The sequence below is a fragment of the Lemur catta genome, chromosome 23, assembly GCF_020740605.2.
Source record: "Lemur catta isolate mLemCat1 chromosome 23, mLemCat1.pri, whole genome shotgun sequence".
In the NCBI taxonomy this organism is placed as follows: domain Eukaryota; kingdom Metazoa; phylum Chordata; class Mammalia; order Primates; family Lemuridae; genus Lemur; species Lemur catta.
Genome location: NC_059150.1, coordinates 13,607,205 through 13,633,674, shown reverse-complemented (window position 1 = coordinate 13,633,674; position 26,470 = coordinate 13,607,205). Strand labels below are relative to the sequence as shown.

At 34.7% G+C, this 26,470-nt stretch overlaps 1 protein-coding gene across 2 annotated transcripts in view; it reads left to right on the top strand.

The window, feature by feature from the left end:
* USH2A (usherin) overlaps positions 1 to 26,470 on the top strand; it is a 605,447-nt gene that overhangs the window by 67,094 nt on the left and 511,883 nt on the right. For both annotated transcript variants that reach the window (XM_045536030.1, XM_045536031.1), the window contains 6 exons: positions 2,737 to 2,800; positions 4,753 to 5,047; positions 6,007 to 6,191; positions 6,679 to 6,900; positions 8,039 to 8,132; positions 24,351 to 24,546. In XM_045536030.1, coding sequence (XP_045391986.1) covers positions 2,737 to 2,800; positions 4,753 to 5,047; positions 6,007 to 6,191; positions 6,679 to 6,900; positions 8,039 to 8,132; positions 24,351 to 24,546 — 1,056 coding nt within the window. The remainder of the gene's footprint in view (positions 1 to 2,736; positions 2,801 to 4,752; positions 5,048 to 6,006; positions 6,192 to 6,678; positions 6,901 to 8,038; positions 8,133 to 24,350; positions 24,547 to 26,470) is intronic.

The following is a 26,470-nucleotide window of genomic DNA, read 5'->3' as shown; positions in this document are numbered from 1 at the left end:
CTTACATTCTCCTCTCAGAACTTTTGAATAAACCTGAGATCATGTTGCTCCCTACTCAAAACCCTCCAGTGGCTTCCCATTTTACTTAGAAACCTAATTCCCTTCAACAGGGTATAAGGTTTTTAATAATTTGCACGTCCACCCCACCCCTCAACCCAACCACTTGCTTGTCTGACCTAATGTTCTCATAGCCTCCCCCTCTCTTGTTCTGCTCCAGGATGCTGGTTTCTTGCACCTCCTCTCACATGCCAAGCATGATGCTTTAGGGGTTTGTGTACTCATTAATGCCTGCCTGAAACACTTTGCCCCTAGATATATGCATGATTCACCCCTGTTCCCCTGTCAATGCCACATTTTTCAATGAGGCCTCTCTTGAATATAACATCTCCAGTAAAATCCACCCATTCTCTACAACCTGCTCTACTCTTTCTCTTTTTCAAAGCATTCTTTATGTTCTAATATACTGTGTAAATGACTCATTTATTATGTTTATCTGCTTGAATGCAAACTCCAAGTACTGAAAGCTGGGTGGCTTCTCAAAGAATCAGAAGTGCACAGTGCTACAGGAGCTCAGAGAACCAAAGTGGGCTACAAAGGGTTTCCCACGGGAAATATTTCAAAGCTGAGACATTAAGGGCTGGGCTGGGGCAGGAACATTTGAAGCAGAGACTAAATTGAAACCTTAGGGCTAAGAGAGCTTGACCAGTTGTGGGGCATTAAAAGTTCAGGCTGTAGAGCCACAGCATGGGGTATAAAGCAAGCTAGGAGGAGAAGGACCAGGTGTGGGTGGGACGGGTGAAGGTGAAGAATCAACAGGAGGCAGATCCAGCTTCCTTTGTTCCTGGCAGACAACATTCCCTCCTACCTCACACAGAAAATTCATATCATGAAGAGTGATTTTCCTCAGTTTGTCTTCCCTACCCCACAAACAAAAGCACACAATGACTTTGTATTCACATGTATTCCTCCCATCTTTCTTCCTATCTCTAAAAACGGTATGTCCTTCCCTATGCCTGTCCCTGCTTTGATCTTGGATCCAGGTCAATTGACTATAAAGCAAGTTGCCTGGATGGCCACTTTACTGAATGCACAGTTTACCGGGTTATATTATTTGTTTTGACTCATTATCATTTCCAAAGCAATGCATATTGGAAATGTTCTAAAGATTGCTACAAAGTTTTCATGGATTTCATTTTGTTATCTTCGTAACACCACTTGAGGGAATAATTATGTGTACTTATACCAGTTGGCTGTTTTGGGACTGATAGGGCAGAGGAACACCACCTACAAGAAAGTGAGAGCAGGAGGCTGCACAGAGCACCATTGTCCTGTGGGCCTCAGTTTGTGGGATGTGTGGAAGACTGAGATTGAGGGGCAGCATGGGAGAGCCTATAAATGTATTACTAGAACAAATCAATTGAAAATACTTATGCTTATGAATAAATATTCATATGTAAAATATTCTTGGATGTTTTCCGAAATATATTCTTTAATATAAGTATAAAAATAAATATGAATATATACATACACATGCATATACACACTCCCATATAGACACATACTCTTTATATGCTTCTAAGTCTCACCGTTCTTTGCTCACTAGTGTCCTGCTTCTGCAACCTCCATCTCAGCCTATCCTGTGTGCTAATTCTACTTTCCATCTTTCATTCATCAGACAGATGCTCCATCTGCCCCACTTTCCTCCAAGGGACCACCAAGGGGCAGTGGCCAACATAAATCTAACAGTCTTTAAACTTTTATCAAGACAGAGTGAAAGCTGAATAGTTAAAAGAACAAACACATTGGGGAAATGGTCATTTGATGAATTAGGCATTGATCCAATTTTAATTAAAAAACACTTAATTACTGAATTGGCATTATATATTATAGCCCATCCCCTTTTGTGTCCCCATGATCCCAAGTCCAGCTAGAATTTTACTTTTTATCAAGTATCTCTCTTCATTAAAAACATAACAAAAAACTTAGAGGTGGTAGTTGTTTTTTCTGTCTTAGCAAGTTCTTAGTAAATATTTACTAAGCAAATAAATACGATAATACCATGTGGCTTAAGGTTGATATCTACAAATGCCTTGAAGGGTCACCTAATTCAATGTAGATTGGTCTCAAAACCTGGTTATCTTAGAAGAATTCTCATGAGGTGATAAAATTTTGAAAGTGAACTAGAATATTATTGGTGTATGTAAATAACTCGGAACACTTGAGTAGGAGGTCTTCAATTTATCTTCATTTATTGGGGATTTTCTAGAGCAGGCATTAAGGTAAGTTTAGAGAGGACCCAAGCAGATGTTCTGGAGCATGGAGCTAGAGTATGAGAGTAAGAAACATTCCTCTTAGCAAATACTCTGGAAATTGCAACTGGAAGCAGATGACAATCAAATTTAGGACTGATGAGATAATAGATTTATAGGTTTACAAACTAGAGAGAAATTTGATTTTGGAAGGGACTTCTGGAGAAAGCCATGAGTTAGGTAGGTAAATAAGCTGACCAAAGTATGCACTTTGACTTAAGTCCTGCGATGTCTATGGAAATAACTATGATTATAATTTTTAATCATGTGGAATTAGCAAAATGCAGATTGATCTGTAAGAATTTGAAAGGGCAGTGACATGAATATATTTTAAAGCTTTATAGCTCCAAAGGTAATAGCACTAAAATATTTGTCAGCCATTTCTTGGTAAACTGAGACTTCTTACGTACATATATGTATTTTACAGGTTTAGAGCAGTTTATTGGAAGAATGCAAGATTTTCGATTATACCAAGTGGCACTTACAAACAGGTAAACAGATGCTGTATTGTAAACTTCAAGAAATGTAAGGATAACTGCTGAATTCACTTAAATAAGAGTACTGTGAAAATTATAACATTTTTCATCTTTATAGCATTTGGCGAACATCGCCTAATTAATGTTTGCAGTGTTTGCTTTGGCATAGTCTGTGGCTGTTATTCACTAAAGCTACTTGATCGGGTAACTCTTTATAATATGAAATTGATGAAATTCTTTACAGAGGATTTTCTCTCAGAAAACTTGATTTTTGAATGGTTTATAGAATTTGGGATACATTTATTTAAACATTCTATATGAAGTTGTTTCTAATACTTAAGAAACTGCTACTACCTTTTAAAATTGCTTTGTTGAATTTATCACTAGAGAGTATAGAACAATGAAAATGATTAATTATTTTGATACATGGGAAATTGTCACGAGACTGGGCTATTAGACTTGGAGACAAGAAGAATGAGTATTCGAAGTATTGTGATGTATTTTTCTATTTCCAGTGAACAAATAATTATATAGACTTAGGCTAGTTTTAATGAAGTATTTTCTCATCTCGAGAACAAGTGAGAAATTCTTCTTAGGGCTTCTTAGAAGCACACAGATTTCCATTTTATTCAGAAAAGTTCAAGTAAAATTCTGCTTAGGATGGCCTCTGAGCTTTTCTTCCCCAACTTATGATCTGATGATATAATAATATATTGTTGTATGGATGAGTTGATCTTATTTACTTCATTAAAGAGCAAAAAGAAGAATGTTTATTTATATTTCTTCAAGGGTGATGTAGATTAATGGTGAATTTCCAAACAAGACTAGTTTTTGAAAGTTTGTGAAAGCCTTGCTCAATCAGTGGCAGATGCATTAGCAATATGAACATTCTTTTCTATTAGTCTATATAATCAAGAGATGCCTTAATAAAGGATGTGGTTGCACTGAAGCACCTTGTTGGGGAGATTTTCTGCCACTAGCCTTACTCCCTTTTAGATCAGCTTTGTCTAAAATGCTAAAGAGCAATGTTGCAGTAATTCTTTGGGAAAAAAGTTTTTCCATGGGGGTAAAGATTTTATACTGGGGTACCAGCTTTTGGACCCATTGAAAACCTGATGTCAGTTTAAAAATATCAATGAGATTTAAAGAAGAAGGTGTCACTTCATGTGATGTAGGGAATGGAAAAAGCTGCCTGACTTTGCACCACCAGGGACTGAGTGAAGAAGCCTGGTCTCTCCAGTTGGCCTACTTGAAATGTCTGGGAAGGTGTTATGTGGAAGAATGCCTATAAATAGAATGACTAATTCTGGTCTAGAACAAGTATATTGCCCTTAATGGAAAAATTAAATATATCTACCTGGAACTGGCATTCTTCTTTGACTGTTGGCAGCTGCCATATGAGCTGAAGCCACTGAAGCACTATAGGATGCCAGGATCTGTACCGATGAGTCACAGGAAACCATTGACAAATGGCCTTGGCCTCAGTCCCTTCTCCTAAAACAGAAGCAGATAAAATGATGCTTGCTGTCTTACTGCTTTCCCATGGATGAACCGGAGACCTTATCTATAACTCTTATTATTCTCAGTATATCATTGTTCATTCTCAGTGGTAAGTCAGTTTAACAAGCTAAATAAATGTTACCTTTTTATTTTATCACAAATAGACAAAGTAATGTGTTCTGATGCTTAAATATCATATCTTGATAATCAGACAAGGGCTTGTGCATGCTTCTTGAGGTAAAAAGTTAACATTTGAAAATATACTGATTTTTGATGTACATTTGATGAGAATGAGTATGTTTATTTGGCCAGGAATGAGTTTTATTTTATGTACCATTTAGAAAATTATTAAAGCTAAGTGGATACTCATCAAAGCACTGAAAGAGTGATATTCATGTGTAACAACTTTTAAAAGTTCTGTTACTGTAAAGCTATTTGTTCTCATGGTCTCCCTCTGACTCCCACAGAGAGATTCTGGAAGTTTTTTCCGGAGACCTGCTCAGATTGCATATCCAGTCACATTGCCGCTGCCCTGGCAGCCACCCTCGGGTCCATCCTTTGGGACAGCGATACTGCATTCCTAACGACGCAGAACACACAGCCAGTAACAGAGTGTCACGGTTGAATCCCGAAGCCCATCCTCTCTCTTTTGTCAATGATAACGACATCAGTACTGCCTGGGTTTCAAATGTGTTTACAAACGTCACCCAGCTTAATCAAGGAGTGACTATTACAGTAGATTTGGAAAATGGACAGTATCAGGTAATTACACACACTGGGGTGTGCATGAATTTCCTGTGGCTGCTGCAACAAATTACCACAAACTTCATGTCTTAAAACAATAGCAATGTATCCTCTTGCCGTTCTGAACACCAAAAACAGAAACTTGGTGTGTTGGCAGGACTATTCTCCCTCCAAAGGCTCCAGAAGAGGATCCTTCCTTGCTTCTAGCTTCTGGGGGCTCCTGGTGTTACTGGGGTCGCGGCAGGATAACTTTAATCTCTGCCTTCGTGTTCACATGGTCTCCTTCCCTGCTTCTCCATGAGCGTCAATTCTCCCTCTTCTTTCTCTTATAAAGCCCACCCTAAATCCGAGGTGATCTCATTTTAACATTCTTAATTATATTTGCAAAGATCCTATTTTCAAATAAGGTCACGTTCTCAGGTGTTAAGAGTTAGTATTTGGGCATATCTATGTGGGTAACACAATTCAACCTCATTGCAAGGTGAAAACTGAACCAGGCAATTGAACATTACCTCCTAAAAGTAGTGTATTACAATACATGAAATAAATATATCTTAAAGACAATATGCAGGGCCTTACTTTTTAGAGATTTATATTAAAATATTTATGAAATGTGGAAACATTCTTTTAAGTAGCACAAATTAATCAGAACTGAGGCGCTTTTTCTAAATAACTACTTAAGAACATATATGACATTTATTTCATGGAAGTAATGCTTTTTGTTCACATCTTTATATCAAGCAATATTAATTTGCACTTTGATTTATAAAATCCTTTAGAAGAGGGATGGATATGCAATTATAGAATATATTGCTTTTACTATAGGGCTATGAAGTTTCTGGATGTCCAATAAATACTTGATAATTATAATTATGAGGAAGTAATCCATTATATTGAATCTAACAATTCCAGGATTTGATTTATACTGATGGGTCAAACTTAAAACTTCAATTACAAAAATTAACATTCATTTTCAGGTGTTTTATATTATCATTCAGTTCTTTAGTCTACAACCAACAGAAATAAGGATTCAAAGAAAGAAGGAGGATGGTTTCGATTGGGAGGATTGGCAGTATTTTGCTAGAAATTGCAGTGCTTTTGGAATGAAAAACAATGGAAATTTGGAAAATCCTGATTCTGTCAACTGTCTTCAGCTTTCCAAGTATGAATACCTTTTAAATAATTAATTATAATAGACTGTCGAGGTAGTAATAACCTACACGTAAGCTAACTCACTAGGCTGGTAGAGACTTCCTTTTACTATCAATATCAACTTTCTTGAGGCATATTCTCTTAAGTCTCTGCCCTAAATTGAATTTTAAACCATGTTTAAAGTTCTTGTAAAAGACATTAGAGTAATTCATATTTTTAATCTCACTGGTGTTTTGCAATCTGATTTTCAGATTGTTTAGCCAAGTTATCTATATTAATAAAGTTTTCATTATGTTGTCAAGGAATGTTTTAGTATGGCTTTCTGTGACAATCCTCTATTGTTTGCATATGAAATATATGGAATATGTTTATCTTCCCAGAATGAAGCATTTAAGCTCTTACCGATAATATGTGCTTTCTCAAAGTTACGAGAAATTACATAATTTTGTCAAAAATATGAATAGATTGTCATGATATCAAATTTCTTTCCCCAACAGTTTTACTCCATACTCCCGTGGCAACGTCACATTTAGCATCCTGACACCTGGACCAAATTTTCGACCTGGATACAATGACTTCTATAACACCCCATCTCTTCAGGAGTTTGTAAAAGCCACACAAATAAGGTTTCATTTCCGTGGTCAGTACTATACCACTGAGACTGCCGTCAACCTCAGACACAGATATTATGCGGTGGATGAAATCACCATTAGTGGGAGGTAGTGTTCATTACCAAGGTTTTCATTGTAGTGTGATTTTCATTGTAAATTTTGTTTTCAACAAGGTTTTTGTTATACCTATTTAAAAATACATTAACTTAGATTTTAGAGCAATCCAAATTCCAAGCTTCACCTTTTGCAATGATTTCCTACTGTAAGATATTTTGGGGAGATTGGTGAGTCTTTTCTGTAAATGATATAACATTATTATGGAATCAATTTTCAAAAGTTATTGGGTTTAAAAGTTATGATACTCGGAATCTGACTTAGAAATAATTTATTAAATATTTTACTTGGTTTGTTCTAGAATATAATTTGCAAACATTCTTTTGGAAGCAAAGAGAAAGAGCTGGATTTGGAGTTGTAACTATAGTGCCACAGAGTTTTTTAAGTATGGGGCTTGGACTACCCGAGATTACAGTTCATAGTTCCATGGGGAATATTTGTTTTCCTTTAGAGAAAAGATCTGATGTGTCCTAAGTAATTTGTAAATGTCTGATCACAATTGAGACTATGACTTACAATATTTTTTAAAACATTGATAGCTGCAAAAGTAGGCAGCATACTATGTAATATAGAAATGTGCTTATAGATCATATTTAGAATGGGTTGTTCTAGAGGAATGATATCCCTTGTGAATAAAGTATATCTTTAAAAACAGATCAGAATGCCAATAGATAAGCATTGTTTGTTAAGTAATAGCATAATGAAAAAAGCAATACTATTAAATATTTATCATTTACCTTTGGAAAAAAGGACAAAAAAATCCTGCATTCTGCAATTTATTCTGAACTTTAAATTTTTAAGTCTATAAATTTTTAAGTCAGTAAATGACTTCCCTTGGTAAATGGTTGGTATTAAGTGTAGAAAAAGCCATCCCCCTTCCCGGATGGCTTGAAAATTATCTTTACAATGCAATGTGGTCTGGATAGTAATGATGGTCCTTCTAGTACTTCAGGATTAATTCAAAACTTTGTGAATATTCACATGATTAAACAGAAACTGATTTTTGTGTTGATTAAACATACTGTCTTCCTTGTTGGATTCACACAATGTGTGTACATATATTCATAGGGGCTTAAATATATTCACAGTTGAGTTGGTGTGTCTCAGGAGTGTGCAATGCTCACATTTGCAGATGTCAGTGCCATGGTCATGCCGATAATTGTGACACAACAAGCCGGCCATACAGATGCCTCTGCTCGCAGGAAAGCTTCACTGAAGGACTTCATGTAAGTTCTATTTGATGCATGGAAATCTAAAAGAAAAGTAGGGGTGGTGACTATAAATTGTGTGAACTTAATTTTGGTCTAACTTCTTTGATTTATTATAAAAAGAAATTGATACGAACCTAAAATGTCAAGTTATTCCAGAGAGTTTTTGTAGAGAACAATACCAGCCATTAATAGGTTGAAAATTGTGTTTCAACACAATAATCTCAATCGGAGAAATTACACACATCCTAAGGTTTTCCTTTCCTTTTCTGTTTCTTTGTTTCATCAGCATTACTTTTTATTTTTTTATTTTTTTGAGACAGAGTCTCACTCTGTTGCCCAGGCTTGAGTGCAGTGGCATCATCACAGCTCACTGCAACCTCCAACAGGCCTCGCGAGTAGCTGGGACTATGGGCACATCCACCGTATTTGTCTAATATTTTAAGTTTTTTGTAGAGACAGGGGTCTTGCTATGTTGCTCAGGCTGGTGTCGAACTCCTGGCTTCAACCAATTCTTCTGCCTCAGTCTCCCAAAGTGCTAGGATTACAGACATGGGCCACTGTGCCTGGTCTTCATATTTTATAAAAGAATTTTTAAGGCATTTTGATACCTGGCACTAAATGTAAAAAAATGGTTTGATATCTGCATTTAAAGGGTATTTATACAGGGGTGTCTATCACAAAAAACAGTCTTTAGATGTAGGGCTATTTTTATGTATTTATGTCAGTCAAGATCAATTTATTGCTGATACAAGGAATTATAAGTAATTTGAAAATCTGTAATAAAATTACTTAGGAATTATGTTCCTTCAGTTTGTCTATGATGGTCAGGGAGAATTTCATAGTTGATGTGAAAATTTAGCTGAATCTTTAGGCATAACAGGCAAATGGAAAAAAAATTCACAGATACTTGTTGGTAGAAATATCTAGCAACGATCTTGGCAATAGCTGATATGAGAGAGGGTTCAGCAACAGTAACAATCACACCAATAATGAAAGTAGATAATATGGAGTCTTAAGTAAATGATTAAGACAACCAGCTGTCAATTTGTAAGAATATAAAGTGAGAGCCCTACTTCATGGCATGTACAAAAATTTATGTGGCATCAACATTGCAATGTAAAAATAACTATAAATCTATAAAATAAAGATTAGAAAAAGATTTTTAAATCTAATGTTGAAGACCTTTATAAGCTAAACAAATGAAATACAAACAGAAACAAAAATATCTGGAGCCATGAAGGAAATTAATGGAATATTGTTACATAAATATTTAAAATTCTGTACAGTGTAAGGACTCACACAACTGTGTAGTGACACTGATGGATTAATAGAAAATATTTACATGATATTAACAGGTAAAGAGATCCATAATACACAAGGAGCACTATTAAATATTAAGAAAAATAAAACAACCTAATAAAAAAGAGCAAATATATGAACAAGCAATTTACAATGGAAGAAATGATAATATTCAGTAAATACATGAAATGTTACCCAAACTCAGTTTTACTCAGATTCAAATATTGTTTTTAATTTCTCAAATTAGTAAAAAGTGTAAAGATTGATAATATTTAAGACATGTGAGAATATAACCTTTTATACAACATTGATGGGACTGCCAGTTGATACAATATTTTTGGAGAATAATTTGACCATATCTATTTAAAGTTGCAAATACAGTGAACTACATTATATAATTGCTGTCATTCTAAAAAGCAGTTCTTTCCTGACAATAGTATGGAATGGTTATGTTTGTATCATTTTGTTACGTGAATGTGGGTTTATACATTAGTATATTTTAGGTTTTAAGATAATAGCCGTGTCTCAAAGACTCATGTATGATCTGTGAACCTAGATCATGCCCTGTACTTGTGCTTTAGTTAGTCACATCGCTTCTCTGAATTTGTTTTATCATACTATAGAACATCTTGATTTTTAAAGAAACATCTGTCAACGTTTTGGTGAACTCCATTTCTGACTTCTGATTCTTAATCTAATTTGCTTTCAGACTTCTGATTCTTAATCTAATTTGCTTTCAGCTGTAACATTTAAAATAGTTCAATGGCAAGAATATTATCTAAAATGTAGACTTCCTCTAGCACATTTACTGTGTACCCCTATTCCTCATTTGAATTCAGAGTCTTTGATTTAGCCTCCTTTCTTTTTCTATGTGCTCAAACCAAAACTTTCATGTTCTAATTTAGATATTCTTTTGAATTTACTTTCCAGATCACTGCTTTATATTGTTGGTCTTTTATTTTATATATTTAGTCTTCACCACTAATCAATTATTTTTTAAAAGGAATCATTTATATTTTTTAGATTTCTAGTGTTTGAAGTCTTCGAATTTGATTTGATGAGTATATCATGAGAAGAAAATCTTTAAAAAAGACTGATTTTAATATGTTGTATTATATGGCTTATGTTGTCACAGAAAGGAAATTAATTGGATTAACTTGATTGATTCACTCTTTATTGAGCCATAGTTGTGTGTTTAAATTTTTGCCAATTTGACTTATTCTAGATTTTAAAGTTAAAGCAACATTTACTTTTCCTAAGGTCTTCTTTTGATCCCATAAGATTGACCTGTCTTTTCTTTAGTCAGTGATTTCTTTCCATAACCTTTCCTTTCCTCCCCAAACTCACTAACAACCCAATTAAAAAATGTTTAGGGATGAATTTACTAGGGCACTTTAACTGAATGTTCCTAGTGCTTGCAAGCTACGTTTTGACCAATACTTTCTTATGACATGGTTTTTGAGCTTCTCTTGCTTTGTGTTGATTAGTCAGTTTGTCTTAGTCTTTTTTATTTTTTTGTTTTTTATTTTTATTTATTTATTTATTTATTTTTGAGACAGTCTCACTCTGTTGCCCGGGCTAGAGTGCCGTGGTGTCAGCCTAGCTTATAGCAACCTCAAACTCCTGGGCTCAAGTGATCCTCTTGCCTCAGCCTCCCGAGTAGCTGGGACTACAGGTGTGCACTGCGATGTCCAGCAAATTTTTTCCTATTTTTAGTAGAGATGGGGTCTCTCCTTGGCCTCCCAGAGTGCCAGGATTACAGGCATGAGCCACGGTGCCTGGTCCATTGTCTTAGTCTTTCTCTTACCTTCTCTCTCACTTCTTTTTGACGTCCTGTCTTATTTTTTTCTTTGTCTCTCTTTAATTGCTCACAACTAAAGGTTTGATATTTTATGATTCCTGGATGATTTCATGCTTTCCTTTAAAAATAAAGCCATTAAATGAAGGAAGCCTCATGATTGGTTTCAGAAGACAAGTTGGGATTTTCAGATTTGGTCTCAGGTGGTGACTGTTGGCTTATAAACTAGTCAAATAATTAACTATATTTAGGTTAAGAATACATTTTAATGCTTGCTTCTTATTTAAATATTAAATACCTTTTGAAAACAAAAATAAAAAAGTAAACTTTTGTTATTTTCCTTCTTAACATACTTTAATAATTCATGAATTTAGCCAAAAATTTAAAAAGCAACGGATATAATTTACTTAGCAAAGTTTGTCAAATGCAGCCAAAGTGAAAAAGTTAATAGACTGTTAAGTTGAATGATTTCTTGATCTTATGGTATTTTCAATGTGTTAAAAATAAAAAAATAATTTTATAAAAGCATTTCTAGACATGACATTCTCCTTTTATCATTTGAACTATTTTAATGCATGTGGGGACTTATTTGTCAGAGAAAAGTTGTCTTATAACAATTTGAAAATATGCTCATTCAAATGATTTTCATATTGTGCCACTTTATGAAATAATACGTTTTAATATAAGTCATTCATTTCCTATTGGAATCCTTGTTCTTTTTAAAGACCTGGACATAATCCAAAGAGAAATGTCTTCAATTCCACAGTATTATGCTAACCATTAATAATATTACTCAATAAACAGGGCTTTTGTGAATTATATTACAGCCATTTGGCAAACAGATGAAAATGTAAGCCTTGAAAATATGCCAGTTCTTGGCAATTGTCTTTCCTGTGAAAAAGTGTTTTTAGCAGAAGTGAAAATGAATGAAGTAGAAGAAAGGAGTAGAATGGTGAATTCAGGAGCAGATTGATGGATTTAGCCATTCTAGGGAATTCTCACTATGAAAGGTTCTTCATTCGTTTATAAAATTGATGTCACAAGCTGGTGGCCCACAGGTGGGAAAAATGTTTAAACAGTTCTTAATTTAACTTCTACCAAGAGTTTTCACTTTTTATTTTAAATTTATGGCATGTCTTCATCAGAATATGGTTCAAGACTGTGTCCATTTCCTCCCATGGCAACAACTGGCTGATGCAGGTGGTAGTTACCCCATTAGAGCAATCTCTCTCTTTGGTTTGCTGCTACCTTCACTAGTGTCAATAGCTTTACATCTGGGTGACCCCACTTGTTAACTACTGACCTTCAAAGACTTTAGAGCTTATGAACCTTGGAAAGCAAGGAAATAAGACAAAGCGTGTTTCCTTCTCCCCAAACATGATCTTGTGCCCCTTTGTGGTCAGTGCTCGCCTCCAACTCCCAATCTCAGGAAACCACCACTCTGTTTTCTGTCACTACAGATTAGTTTTGTCTGCACTAAAATTTCATATCATGGAGTTATCTAATATGTATTCTTTTGGTACATAGACTTTTAAATCCTACTCCACTCCCCCGTTAGATGATTCCTGTTGTCTACTTGGTCAGAAAGTTCATGATAATTATCAAAAAGTGTTACATTGTGCTCATAGGTACAGAGTACAGACTAGGAATTGGAAGCTTGGATTTATATGTCAACTAACATGGTTGCATATCTGCAACACATCTATTACTTATCCTCTTATCTAGCACTTTCTTTACCCGTTCTAAGAGCTCAAGTGTTGATAGACTCTAGCTTTAAGAAAAGTTTTCTCAGTTGAAACTTGCATCCTAATGAGTTTTCATTTTCCTTTAGTAGTTATATTGACCTTTCAGGGGCTCTGGCCAAGAGTGATGCAATGAGCAGTGTGTCAGCCAAGCATTGGCACTTTGCTGGCTACTTAGCTATTCTTTCATCATTTTGTGACATCATTACCTGCAAGGGTAGCCAAGCCTTCACAGAGCAATTTATTGGTAACCACAAATGCTTCCCTTATTCGTTGGCTCTAACTTGTGACCCTTCTATAACATTAATCATGAATCTTATGAATTAACTACAATCAAACTATCAGTATAAATTTTTGTTAGTATTATAAATAGTACAGCCAGCTTGAAACATTTTATATAATAAGCCTTCTGAACACTCAATAATTTGAATTGTGCCAACATCACACTCTACAATGCTTATTATGTAAATGAATATTTCCTGTTATTTTTGTGAGTATGTTCCTTTAGAGCACTGAAGTCCAAAAGTATGAGTCATCATGACTAATTTGTGTCATATTTATATTGTACATCAGGCTTTACCACTACTTATTTTTTATCTATTTGCTCACAGAAAGATTTTACTCCAAATATATTCATTTTATAGTTTATTTTTTATAATACCAGTGAATTAATTCATTTTCATATAACTAGCAGTCCATATTATAGAATCAAATTGACATTTGATGTACATTTAGGGAGTCAAGGTCAAGCATTTTATTTCCTCTCTGACACATTGTGATATTATTGATCTTTGAAAAACACTCATGCTAGTTCTTTCCCTGGGATAGGTATGTGCATAAATACATTTAAAATGTAAGCTGAAAACATAAAAAAGAAACCTCTTTAATGGGGAAAAATTAAGACAGACTCACAGAAGAAGCAAATAGAGATGATGAAAATATAAAAATAATGAAAGATAATATGCGAAGGGATGAGAGTAAAGAATTATCCAAAGCTGGGGTATTACATAATGCTTCTGAGTCCAAAGTAGACTAAGAAAAAGAAACACATATGTAGGTATGATGTAATAAATCTGATGACCACCAAAGACCAAGAGTAGATTCTAAGAGTAGCCAGAAAGAAAAAGAGAAATTCTAGGACGTGAATTTATAAGAAACTAGTGATAATTTATTTCTCAGTAGCCACAATGGAAGCCAGAACACAGTGAAATAGCAACTTTGAAGAGCAGAGAGAAAGCGAGAAACCTAGTATAGCATTTGTAGTTAGGCTACCAATTAAAAACAGAAAAGAAGAAACACATCGTCAGTCTAACAAATATTTGCTAATATTACCACCAGTAGACTCTTGCTAAAAGAGTTTGTAGAGGATATTTTTGATAAAGAAATATAATGTTTCCAGAAAAAATACCTGATATGCAAGAATGAATTGTGAACAAGTAAGCCAGCGAATATGTGAATAAATATACATAAAGATTGGCTATATTAAATAATAATAATGATGTAGATGGAGAGGAGTATAAAAGGTAGCAAGATACTATTAAGTAATTACTCAAAATAGCATTTAAGGGGAAGAGATAAACCCAACTTCCACCCCCTGTAGCCATCTTGTTGCACTTTGGGAGGAGGAGAGCAGTTACTGAGAAATGCTTGTAAAGTTCACAGCCCGTGAGCACAGGCTCATTAATAACTGAAATCTAAATATAGAATTATAGGACACTTTCACTCCCCTCATATCTTACCACCACAGCAACTAAAGGCCTGTTTAGCAGAGTTCGTTTTACCTGGTACATCGTGTCTGGACTTCAACAAAAAATGTAAATATGTATAATAAAGCTACCAGGAGGAGAAGAAGAGAACATAACAGAAGAAATATTTGAAACAACGATGACTGAGAAGTTTTCCAAATTAATGTCAAACAGTCAACCAAACATCCAGGAAGCTCAGAGAACACCAAGCAGGGTAAATACAACAATAACAACCAAACCAAATGAGTATGGCTTTTATCAAAAAGTCCCCAAACAACAGATCAACAGATGCTGGTGTGGATGCAGAGAGAAAGGAACATTTATACACTGTCAGTGGGACTGCAACTAGTAAATCCTCTATGGGAGGTAGTATGGAGACACCTCAAAGAACTAAAAGTAGACCTACCATTTGATCCAGTAATCCCACTGTTGGGTATTTACCCAAAGGAAAAAAAGTCATTTTATCAAAAAGACACTTGCATTCAAATGTTTATTGCAGTACAATTCACAATCACAAAGATGTGGAATTAACCCAAGTGCCCATGAATACATGAATAGATTAATGAAATGTGGTATATGTATACCATGGAGTACTACGCAGCCATGAAAAATGGTGAACTAATACCTTTTATAACAACCTGGATGCAACTGGAGCCTATTCTTCTAAGTGAAGTGTCGCAAGAATGGAAAAACAAACACCACATGACTCACGGTTAAATTGGAACTAATCGAGTAACAGTCACATGCACATATGGAAGTAAATATGGAAGTAAAACTCAACGGAAATCAAGCCAGTAAGAAGGGGGCAGAGAGGATGGGCAAATTCACACCTAACAGGTATAATGCACACTATCAACCAGTCTCAAATACAAACAGAAGCCTAAGAAACTTAAATAAACTCAATAGCAAAACAAATCTACCAGTTTATAAAAACAATCATATATAGTAACCCAGTTAGTTTTCTCACAGGAATGCAAGTATAATTTGAGATTAATAAATTTATTTCATAAGTCATTTAGTAACCACATTGTTTGTTAGATCAACTGTTGCAGTATTGCAGTTCTTGTGTTCAGTTAACCCTTATTTTACTTAATAATAGTCCCAAAGCATAAGAGTGATGCTAGCAATGCAGATACACCAAAGAGAAGCCATGAAGTGCTTGCTTTAGGTGAAAAGGTAAAAGTTCTTGGCTTAATAAGGAAAGAAAAAAATTGTATGCTGAGGTTGCTAAGATCTGCATTAGGAATTACTCTTCTATCCTTGAAATTGAGAAGGAAAAAGAAATTTGTGCTAGTTTTGCTGTTGAACCTCAAACTGCAAAATGTATGATCACAGTGCATTTTGAGTCCTTAGTTAAGCTGGAAAAGGCATTAAATTTTTGGGTAGAAGAAAACATGTTTTGATTGACAGCAATTGGTTTTGGTGCTATCTGTAGTTTCAGGCATCCATTGTGAGTCTTGAAACCTATCCCTTGCATATAAGTGGGGACTTACTAAATTTGGATGTTATTGGCAGTAAATGAAAGAGCCAAATTGTTTGCTTCTTATTACTATTTATAAATTTATCTTAACTATTTCAATAAAAAGATTTATAAATCTATCAGGAATATATCATCTATGTTTAGTGTCTGTGCTAGTGCTAAAGACAGAGTGGAGGTGACTCTACTTAGTGTTGAATAACCATTGCTAAATTCATGATTACTGTGCATGCTTATGGTTTTACTGTGAAGATTGATCATTTGCTAGCTTTATTCATTCAACAAATATTTATTAAATGCCTTCTATGTGTAGAGCATTGTGCTTGAGTACAGCCATTATGTCTTGATTACAGATGCAAGTATTTGAAAATATTGAAGGACCTTCATTTGTGAAATTCAAAAAAGATTCCCTGGCAGACACTAATTACTATAATAAATAGAGATGACTTTGGTGCAAACAAATGATTCAGGCTGACAATTTGTAATTAACAAATAATATAATATCATAGACACTTTCAGTCTTAAAAGAAAAATTTTAATGCAGCAATACTAATGAAAGGATATTTTATTTACTAGTGTAGTACTCAAGTCTAATACTAGACAAAATTCCAATATAAAATAGCTTTATTCAAATAGTAACCCAAAGCATTTTATGTCAGTTGACTAAGTTTAAAGGAACTTTAAAAATTAAAGGCCAGCAATGATACATTATGCTTCTTAATATAATAATCCATATTTGTATGATATATTATTTAGAAGAGTTTCACGTAAAGAATCTGTTTTTTTTTCTTCTTCGAGTTCCTTTATAAAATAGTGCAGGTTACACTATACAAATGTGATCTATATTACAGGCCACATTTCCTGGAATATCAATAGGGTTAAACTATTATGATTGGAAAAAAATAGAATTGCTTTGTTTCAGGCACTATCCGCAAACTTGAACACACCTTAAAGTCCTCCTCTGGATTCTTAAGGGAACCTGGTGGGGTCCACATGTGTCTTTCCTATTTAATGCCCTGAACAATCTCATAATTAAAGAGGAAGAAGGAATACAGAAGGATGGTCAGGCCAAAGAAGAAATCAAATACCAAACAATGTACAGTATTCAAAATTAACAAATAGAAATCCAGTCCCCTTAATACAAATGGTTCCATCTCATTCAACCATGAGATATAGTTAGGTCTGCATCCACAAGGCATATACTCAGAAACTTGTGCTTAAATGTACATAGACTATGTACATATACATGTATAATACTTGTATGTTATATATAATACTTTTATATATTACATATAATGCTTTTATATATATTATACATATACAATATGTAGGCTGAAGAATTATCGAAATAATTCTGCCTACAGTACAGTCTGTTTTTCCAAATGTAGATTTTATTTTACATGTTATTAAAATTTGTTCGATGATATTCCAATCCTCCATTTCATTTTGCCTGTAGAAGTACAGAATAGGAATTGCTTGAATTAGAAAACTTCTGAAAGTATCCACTGCATATTGATATTTGAAATATCAGATAGGCTCTATATAGTAGGTGTTTATGATCATATTGTCACCTGTGTCTGATCTGTCTGTATTGTCCAATAGTATAAGTAGTTATTTAATTTATGCTATTAATTTCAGTACCAAGAGAGCAGGTAAGTACATTGCATATGTGGACACTTTAATTATATAAGAATTTCTATCCAGGGAAAAGATAATGACTGAGAAAGGAACATACATACCATTGAAGGATAAATACACGATCATTTCTTTCTTCTCAAAGGCAATGCATGGTAATTGTTATGTAATAATCCATACGTAAAAATCCACAGGTAAAATATTATTGCATTTACCTTTAAACCGTTATTGTTGCTATTCAATTAAATGCTAGTTACATTAAGGTACAGTCCTGAAATGTGTCACAAATGAAGTCTTTTAGGTCATTTACTCATGCATGCATCCAAGTATATATTGATCACTTACCATGCACAAAGCCCTGGGCCATTTTCTGTCTAGATTTTCTCTCTAGTTGGCCACCTTATCTATGCCCCCTCCAATCTATCATTGGTAATTAATTAAGTTTATCTAACATTACCTTTACTACTGGAGCATTAGAGCTACCTAGGGAAACTTCTATTGGACAAAGATGCACAAGTACACTAAAGTCTTTATGTTTATAAAGATGATTTCTCTAACTAGTAGAAAAAAGAAATTACCCTGAAACCACATCATTGAATTACACCTGACCTGTTGCAGCCAAAGGAAAGGGGAAGCTATGAACAGAGGCAGAAGACAATTACTATTATTAGAGATTTAGGCTCTTAACATTTCCAACATGTGTGGCTGGCTTCTCCTGATGAGAAAGGGCAAATTTACAGACTTGCAGAGGGTCTCCAATTTGTTTAGGCCATTTGGGAATAGTTTAACAAATTACTTCTTTTATTATAGTTCAGTAAGTAGTACTATACTGACATCTAAACAGTGAGCATTTTATAATCTCTTACTTTGAAGCAGATTGCCTTCCTCACCCTCCCACATAGGCAGGGGCTGCCTCCATATCTCTGAGTTTTCCAGCCAGGAGTGGAATAACTCCATCCTTGAGTTTCCAGGGCTACTGTGCGGTTTAAACTCTAAGCAGAAAGTTAGGATGAACTGAGCCACAGTGAATCCACTGAAACCCTCCCTCCCTCAGAGACCTGGAGCCATTATAACATAGTGATTAGAAGTGAGGGCTCTGGAGGAGAACATCTAGATACATAAACTGAGTGCCTCCTATATGCTAGGGTGTCTAGGCACTGGGAATATAATAATGATAAAAAAAATAGCAAACATTGCTGTCCTCAGAAATTTTTCTATTCTAGTTTTCATTGTAATGAGTAACCATGGAAAATTATTAAACTTCTTTATTCCTCAGTTTCCTCATTTGTAATATGGAGGTAATAGCAACTCCTACTTCCTGGGTTGTTGGAAAGATTTAGTCAGTTAATAATAAAACACTTAGGCCTCATACCGTAAGTCTTAGCTATTCTTATTGCATTGAAAGCATTGCCTTAGGAAAAAGATATTTGTTGGCATTCTATTGTTGACAGAAGAAAGAAAGGGAAGTAATTCTCTCTCTCTCTCTTTTTTGCTACAGTCAGGAATGGAGAAAATGAATTTACTGATAAAAACGAGCTCTTCTTGCATCATCCATTCTTTATTCACTCATGCATTCGTATGTTCATTCATTGCCTCAATTAAACATTTATTGAGCCATTATAGTTTTCTAGGTATTATGGTAGGATTCATTAGATCAGTAAAATCTAGTTCCTGCTTGAAGAAGCTAAGAATCTAATAAGGAAAACCAACAGGTAAACTTTTATAATATTCTACAGTTGCAGTGACTTTAGAAGCATAGACATAATGTACTTTTCTCTACAAATGTGTAATAAATTAAGCCACATCCATAGTTGTCTTTTATGCCCTGAAAAATTTAGCCCATATGGTATATAGTAGACTTAAGAAAAAATAAAGGATTATTTCATTTGTTTACCCTTATTGGGGAATTCTTGTAAATTTTCCGGATGTGACTTTTTAACATAAACATTTAGGCTGGGGGTGGTGGCCCATGTCTATAATCCCAGCACTTTGGGAGGCCAAGGCAGGAAGGCCTCCCAAGGTCACATGAGGCCACCAGTTAGACATTAGCCTGGGAACATAGTGAGGCAACCCCAACTCTACAAAATATGAAAAAATTAGCTAGTGTGTGCCTGTAGTCCCAGCTACTTGGGAGGCTGAGGTGGGAGGATCGTATGAGACCAAGTGTTGGGGGTGTCAGTGAGCTATGGTCAGGCCTGGGTGACAGAGCAAGACCCTGTCTCTAAAGAAATAATAATAAATAAAAATAAGATAGAATAAATAAACACAAAAATATTTGAATCCATTTTTTAAAATCATTCAAAACCAGATTCTTCATGGCTCTGTTTACTGAACCTGTGAATGCTGAACACAAGTTGTTTTTGATGACTGATGGTCATCATTATGAACTCAGGCTTTCAAAGGGCATTGAGTTTGTTGGACACTAAAAGCTCTCCCATCAGTACCTTGCAGGACAATCTCCCCCCAATCTTCATAAGGACTTTATGTATCTTCAGGGGAATATTTTCTTCCTCCTTTCTTCAAAGATATATAATAGGCGTTTAAGACTATTGGATAAGTAATTGAATAAATGAGTTGCTCCTATAGTTAAATTACTTAAAAATTTCCTGTATGTAAGTTTGCACTTTGTCTGTAAATTTGAAGGTGTTAAGAAATAATCAAAATTGAAACTGATGGGAGCAGAGTTGATAAAAATGCTTTGGAGCCTGTGGATTATCTTTGAAAGATTATCTTTGCTAGCTGTAATAGTAACAAAAGAACACTGTATTGCAGTTTAATAATCCAGAAGAGAGAAATGTCATTGTGTATTATTAGAATATAATGTAATAAAATAAATTTCATCAGTACCTTCTAGATTCAGTGATATTCTAAGATTTTCATACCTGAACATGTCAAAGTATTTGGCTGCAACTTAGTGGAGTTGATCAGTAGCTTTTAAGAAGCTATCAAAATGAAAGCAGTTAAATGAATCTGTGATAAAGGTCCTTTACCCTGATATAGCCATTGTCTAATCTTACAATTTGAGCATCCCAGGGACATATCAGGGGGAATCCAGTTATTATAGGAGAAACTGAAACATAATTGAAAGTGACAAATGATCAACTGGAGATTAGGAAAATATTAAATAGAAAATCTTTTGCTTTAGGAGCTGCATAAAATAAATACATAGTTCTAGATTTTAAATGAAAATTTATGATCATTGATAAAAACGATAGATGAAACTATGAAAATTCAAGAATTTACTAAATGTACTTACCAATTATTATTTATTCCATGGTGCTTCTCATATGATCTGAAAGGAGTTGTGAAGAAAGATGATTATGGGGCCAAAAATTTAATAGTTTCATTAAACTTTATAATCCAAGGGTAGACTACAAAGCATTCCTTATGTCTGTCTCTCTTGGCAAACCATGCAAAATGGTAATAGCACAGTTTCATCTGTAGGATCAAAGGCCAAAATAGGTATTGGTGTGTCATTTAGTTGTGGATGTTTTAAATCAAATTATAAACAGAAATTTATGTGTCATCTCTCAAAATCTTCTATATGTTAATCTCATTGTTTAGGAAAAGAATTATATATTTTAAGAATTAAACTCTGTTTCCTAGTAATTCATAAACTCTTTTAGCCTACATTGTACTTGAAAACAGAATGATTTTATCTGTAGTTTCTTGCTCTTCTGTGTGTAATTTAAAACTGGAACATTTTAATTTTCTTAGCTTTTCTTAGTGAAATGTTACATGCAGGTGACGTATAATTTTCTTGTAACCATCCATGCAGTGACAGTTTTTTTGCTCTCAATTTTTAAATATATTAGTAATAAATATACACTGCAGAAAACAAAGTTATAAAAAGTAAAAGTCATTTGTAACCCTACCCCCATGGGTAATCTTTCCAAATACGCTTAGTTTATATACTTTCAGACCCTATATTATTATTATAAATAAATCTATATCATCTCGTCTGTCTCTCTCTTCTTTTTCCCCCCTTTTTGAGATAGAGTCTCTGTCGCCCAGGCTGGAGTGCAGTGGTGTCATCATAGCTCGCTGCAACTTCAAACTCCTGGGCTCAAGCAATCCTTCTGCCTTAGCCTCTTGAATAACTGGGGCTATAGGTGCACGCCACCAAGTGTGGATAATTTTTCTATTTTTTGTAGAGATAGGTTCTCACTCTTGCTCAGGCTGGTCTTGAACTTCTGACCTCAAGCAATCCTCCTGACTTGGCCTCCCAAAGTCCTGGGATTACAGGTGTGAGCCACTGCACCCAGCCTGTCCTCTCTATCTTCTTAAAGTTGTATCTCTGTATCCATATCTATAGATAAATCTATCTTTATCTACAAATAGGGTTATACTCTGTATATTATTTTAAAATTTGTTTTAAAATTCAAACTGTATTATGAATATATTCTACATTTGTGTTTAATACATGTTTGCATTATATTTAAGATTTAGGACATTTTAAAACCATTCTCTTACTTTTCAGTATTTAACTTGTTTCCTTTTCCTCACTGTTATAAACACTGCATTATAAAAAATCTTAAGAGGGTTTAAAAACTATTTTCTTAAATTCTTCATAGATTTCTGTGTCTAATGGAATGTACACATATATTGCTTCCAACAGGAGTGAATAAACTACACTCCCAGGACTAGTGGCGCTGGTCCTTTCTGCAAATTCTTGTCATCCTGGTGTTATGTTAATTTTAAAAAAATCTTAATTTAAGAGTTGTAAAATAATAGCTATGTTTTTCTTCAGGAAAACATAATATGTTATCTGTATTTCTGATATTATTTTATTCTCTGCAAAAGGAAGGGCAGCCATTTCTAATAATAAGTAGTTGGTAGGGTCAAGACTGCTCCATTAGGTCAGTGGCAAAATACCTCTTTGATTGTAAACATTAAGAAGGGTTGTGTCTTTTGTGCATTGATAGAGCATTCAGTCCAGTCTTATTTACAATAAGGCTTTTTGATAATGGCTTTTAGGTTGACCATAAGTATACAATATCAAATGAGATTTTTAAAGATCATAATCAAAAAGCAAAAGTGTCTTCATAGAAATAGCAAAGGAATGCTTTTGCTGGATTTGCTCCACTAACTCATGCAGGCAACATCCCAAACTCAAACAGCCAGCAGTTGTTTTGCAGGAGACAAACTGCATCTGAAATCGGTGTGACAGGGCCACAGGTTCCATCTCATCACTTCCACCAACTTGTGTTCAAGAAAGCACAACTTGAATAATAAATATGCTACCGCAGAGTGAGCAAATTCTTCAATATGAATATTTTGAAGTAAAGAGAAGCATGGGCCTACGGCCATTGTCTTGCAGCAAAATTTTGCCTAATTTTGCCTTTGGCCAAAGTTTTACAATGGAATAGAGTTTTTAAAATTGTTCTAGTGCATAATAGGCTTGTTATGTGATTTTTTGGAATTTTTCATTAGTTATACAGGCAGTCTTCTTGCACAATTCTGATGTGCATGAATTTCAGTTACTATAGTTTAGTTAAATAATACCAGTCCTCCGTCAACATGGTTTAAGTATCAGTTAACATAGGATATTACTGTGAGTAATTATATAAACTGGCTTTTCAGTCCACAGATTATCATGTACATATCAGATACACATCATGATCAATGACCAGTCATGTCTATTTCAAAGTCTGTCAGTGATTGGCCACTGCACATTTATTATTCAGTTTATTCATAGACAGAAGCACGTGGTTGTGTTGCCTCCTTGTCAGTGACAAACCCAAGTGACACTTTATAAATACAAATATTCAAATAAGGGGAATTGGCCAATAAAGATGAAACTGCTGTAAAAAAAGAAAATGCTGGAAGTGAATTTCGAATTGAATGTAAGTAGAGTTATAGAAGAAATAATCACTATCAGGGTGATTGCAGACACAGAAACTTAGTGAAGGCGAAATTAACGTAAATGAGGAAAGCGGTTGCCACAAATAGGGTGAAGATGTCCTGGAGGAAGTAACCACAGCAGAAAACTTAACATTAGAGGAATTCTCAGAGATATTTCGCAACATTAAAAGCACAAAGGTTAAAATGACAATTCACGGGCTTGGAAAGAAACTTATTCAGTATAGTAAGTTATAGGACAAGATGAAGGCAAGCAAGTTGATGAGATTTTAACAAAGAAATAAAACAACTTAATTTCCCAACTTTGTTATGTTTTAACTTACAGAGTAATAAATAATGTTTTACTATTTTTTATTTCCCATTTACAATCAAGACTAGGGAGATTTTAATGTTTTAAAGTTTTTAAAGGTCTTGTAACAATTGTAACATTTCTTATTGATTATTACGATCCCTTTGCATGGTTTCTGCTTGCTTCGACACTTTTACAGTTCCACCCTATCATGCCTATAATATGCTATTTTCTGATTTATAAAACACTTCTCAAACCAAAGTGGTTGCTGGCTTTTAACTCACTCATATTAGCTTTACATCTGGTAAAAATACCTGATGCATAAATAAAAAGAAAGAAAATCACAACTTTATATTTCTTTATTGTTCTGCTATTTATTGTTCTAGTGTGAACGCTGCTTGCCGCTTTATAATGACAAGCCTTTCCGACAAGGTGATCAAGTTCACGCTTTCAACTGTAAACCTTGTCAGTGTAACAGCCATTCCAGAAGCTGCCACTACAACATCTTGGCAGATCCATTTCCTTTTGAACACCTCAGAGGTGGAGGAGGAGTTTGTGATGATTGTGAGCATAACACTACAGGTAAGTTGCAAATAATAAATTGCTGACTCAGTCGTTAAGGCCTGTGTGCTGCATCCATATTATTTTAAATTATGTTATTTCTATATTATTTAACACATTGCTGCACTAGAAAAAAAATTGTTTTCTCTTGGGGCCATGGTGTTTTATTAAGGAAATAGAATAAAAACTTCAAAAACAAAATGATCCTTTCTAATTTAATGAAGAATTTGTTATTTTTTGTTTTCTGCGCGTGAGTTACGTGCAACTTGAAAAATACTTCTTGTGGCTCCCAAGGTGAAGAGACCTGTGAGTTACATATGATTCACGAGGCCCAGGGCTCAGAACTAGCGTGAGTTTAATACAACTCACATGGCAGTTCATGTGTTAAGAATATGCTTTCATAGTGGTATGTTCAAAAACCAAAGCTAGTTCACTACATCTTCCTAATTCCAAATCATTAGGTAGTTTTCAGAAATATCAGTCTAGTCTTAAACTATATCTTTTTGTTAAAGGGTTCATACCATTTGATTAAACCACAAACATATTTTGGATAACTCTGGAGTGCTTAGTTTAATTTTATATATGCTTAAAATAAGTTTCCTTGTGTCACCCTTATTGTCTGGATTCTCATGTGGAAATATACACATTTGTTCAGATTTGTCATGGGCACTTGTAACCTGGGAACATTATTTTTTAAAATGCTAATTAAATACACAAAGTGATAAAGTCCTGTTTTAAAACTACAAAACATTTTGCCTAATAATTGAAAATTACCAGTGTTTTTGAAGGGCCAATATGTTAAAAGCAGAAATATCCAACATCTGAATTTGTAGAATATGATGGCCCAAGTTTGATGGGTTGGAAGTTGCTACTGTGAAGCATCAGCGAATCTATTAGATAATTATTGATGACCTAAAATGTCACAAGAACTTGGTTAAATGCTGGGGATATGCAAATGAACATGATAATGAATTTTCCTATCTTTGTATTATTGTATTAGGGGGAAAGAAGACTATTCATGGAACAATTACAAAGTTGTCTGATGAGTGCTAAGATAGGGCAAATACAGTAGGGGCTAAGCAGGCGAAGGGGTGAGAGAGAGGAGAACTAGGACAGCAAACTAAGGTTTCTGGTAAGGGAAAAATGTTGTGCGATGGTTTGGAACAGAGAGAAACATGACACCTTTGAAGGACTGAAAGAAGGACAAATGACTGGTGGTAAGAAGAGATGCTAGGAAGGAAAGCAGGAGCCAAATCATAAAGGGCCCTGTAAGCCATGATAAATAGTTTCACTTCTATCCCAAGGTCAATGAGATGCCAATTAAGGGTTTTATCCAGGAAAGGGGTGTCATCAGTTTCTTATTTTTAAAAGATCCAGTTGGTTGTAAAGTGGAGAATGGATTGGAGAATGGAGTGGAGTGGGGAATGGCCAAGCGTGATTTGGGAAAACCAGTTGCTGAAGTGCTGCCATAGTCCAGGTGAGAAATAATGTCGGAGGACATTTAAAGTATAGATAGAAAGAGGTGGATCCAAGAGATATTCAGGATGAAACACTGACAGCATTTTGTGAACAGAATGGAGGTAGGTAAGGAAGAAGAGTCCAGACTGATACCTAATGTTCCAGCTCGAGCAACAGAGTCAAGATTAGCTCCAGCCATCGAGGTAGGAGACACAGGAGGATTGAGCTAAGAGAGAAGATGGCAAATTCTGTTTTGGACACGTTCACTGTGTGTTTCCAAGAGACATGGGAGAAACTCTCCTGTAGGCAGTTGGAAACAGTTCCGAAGCCCATTTCTTCCAGGAAAGCCTTTTGTGATACCTCACAAAAGATCAGAATCATCCACACACGTTAGTGCCCACTATGCTTATCGGAGTTGGTAAATGTGTATTTATTCCTGTTGTTATTTGGTTAGGATTGATCTTACCCACTAGACTGTAAGAAAGCT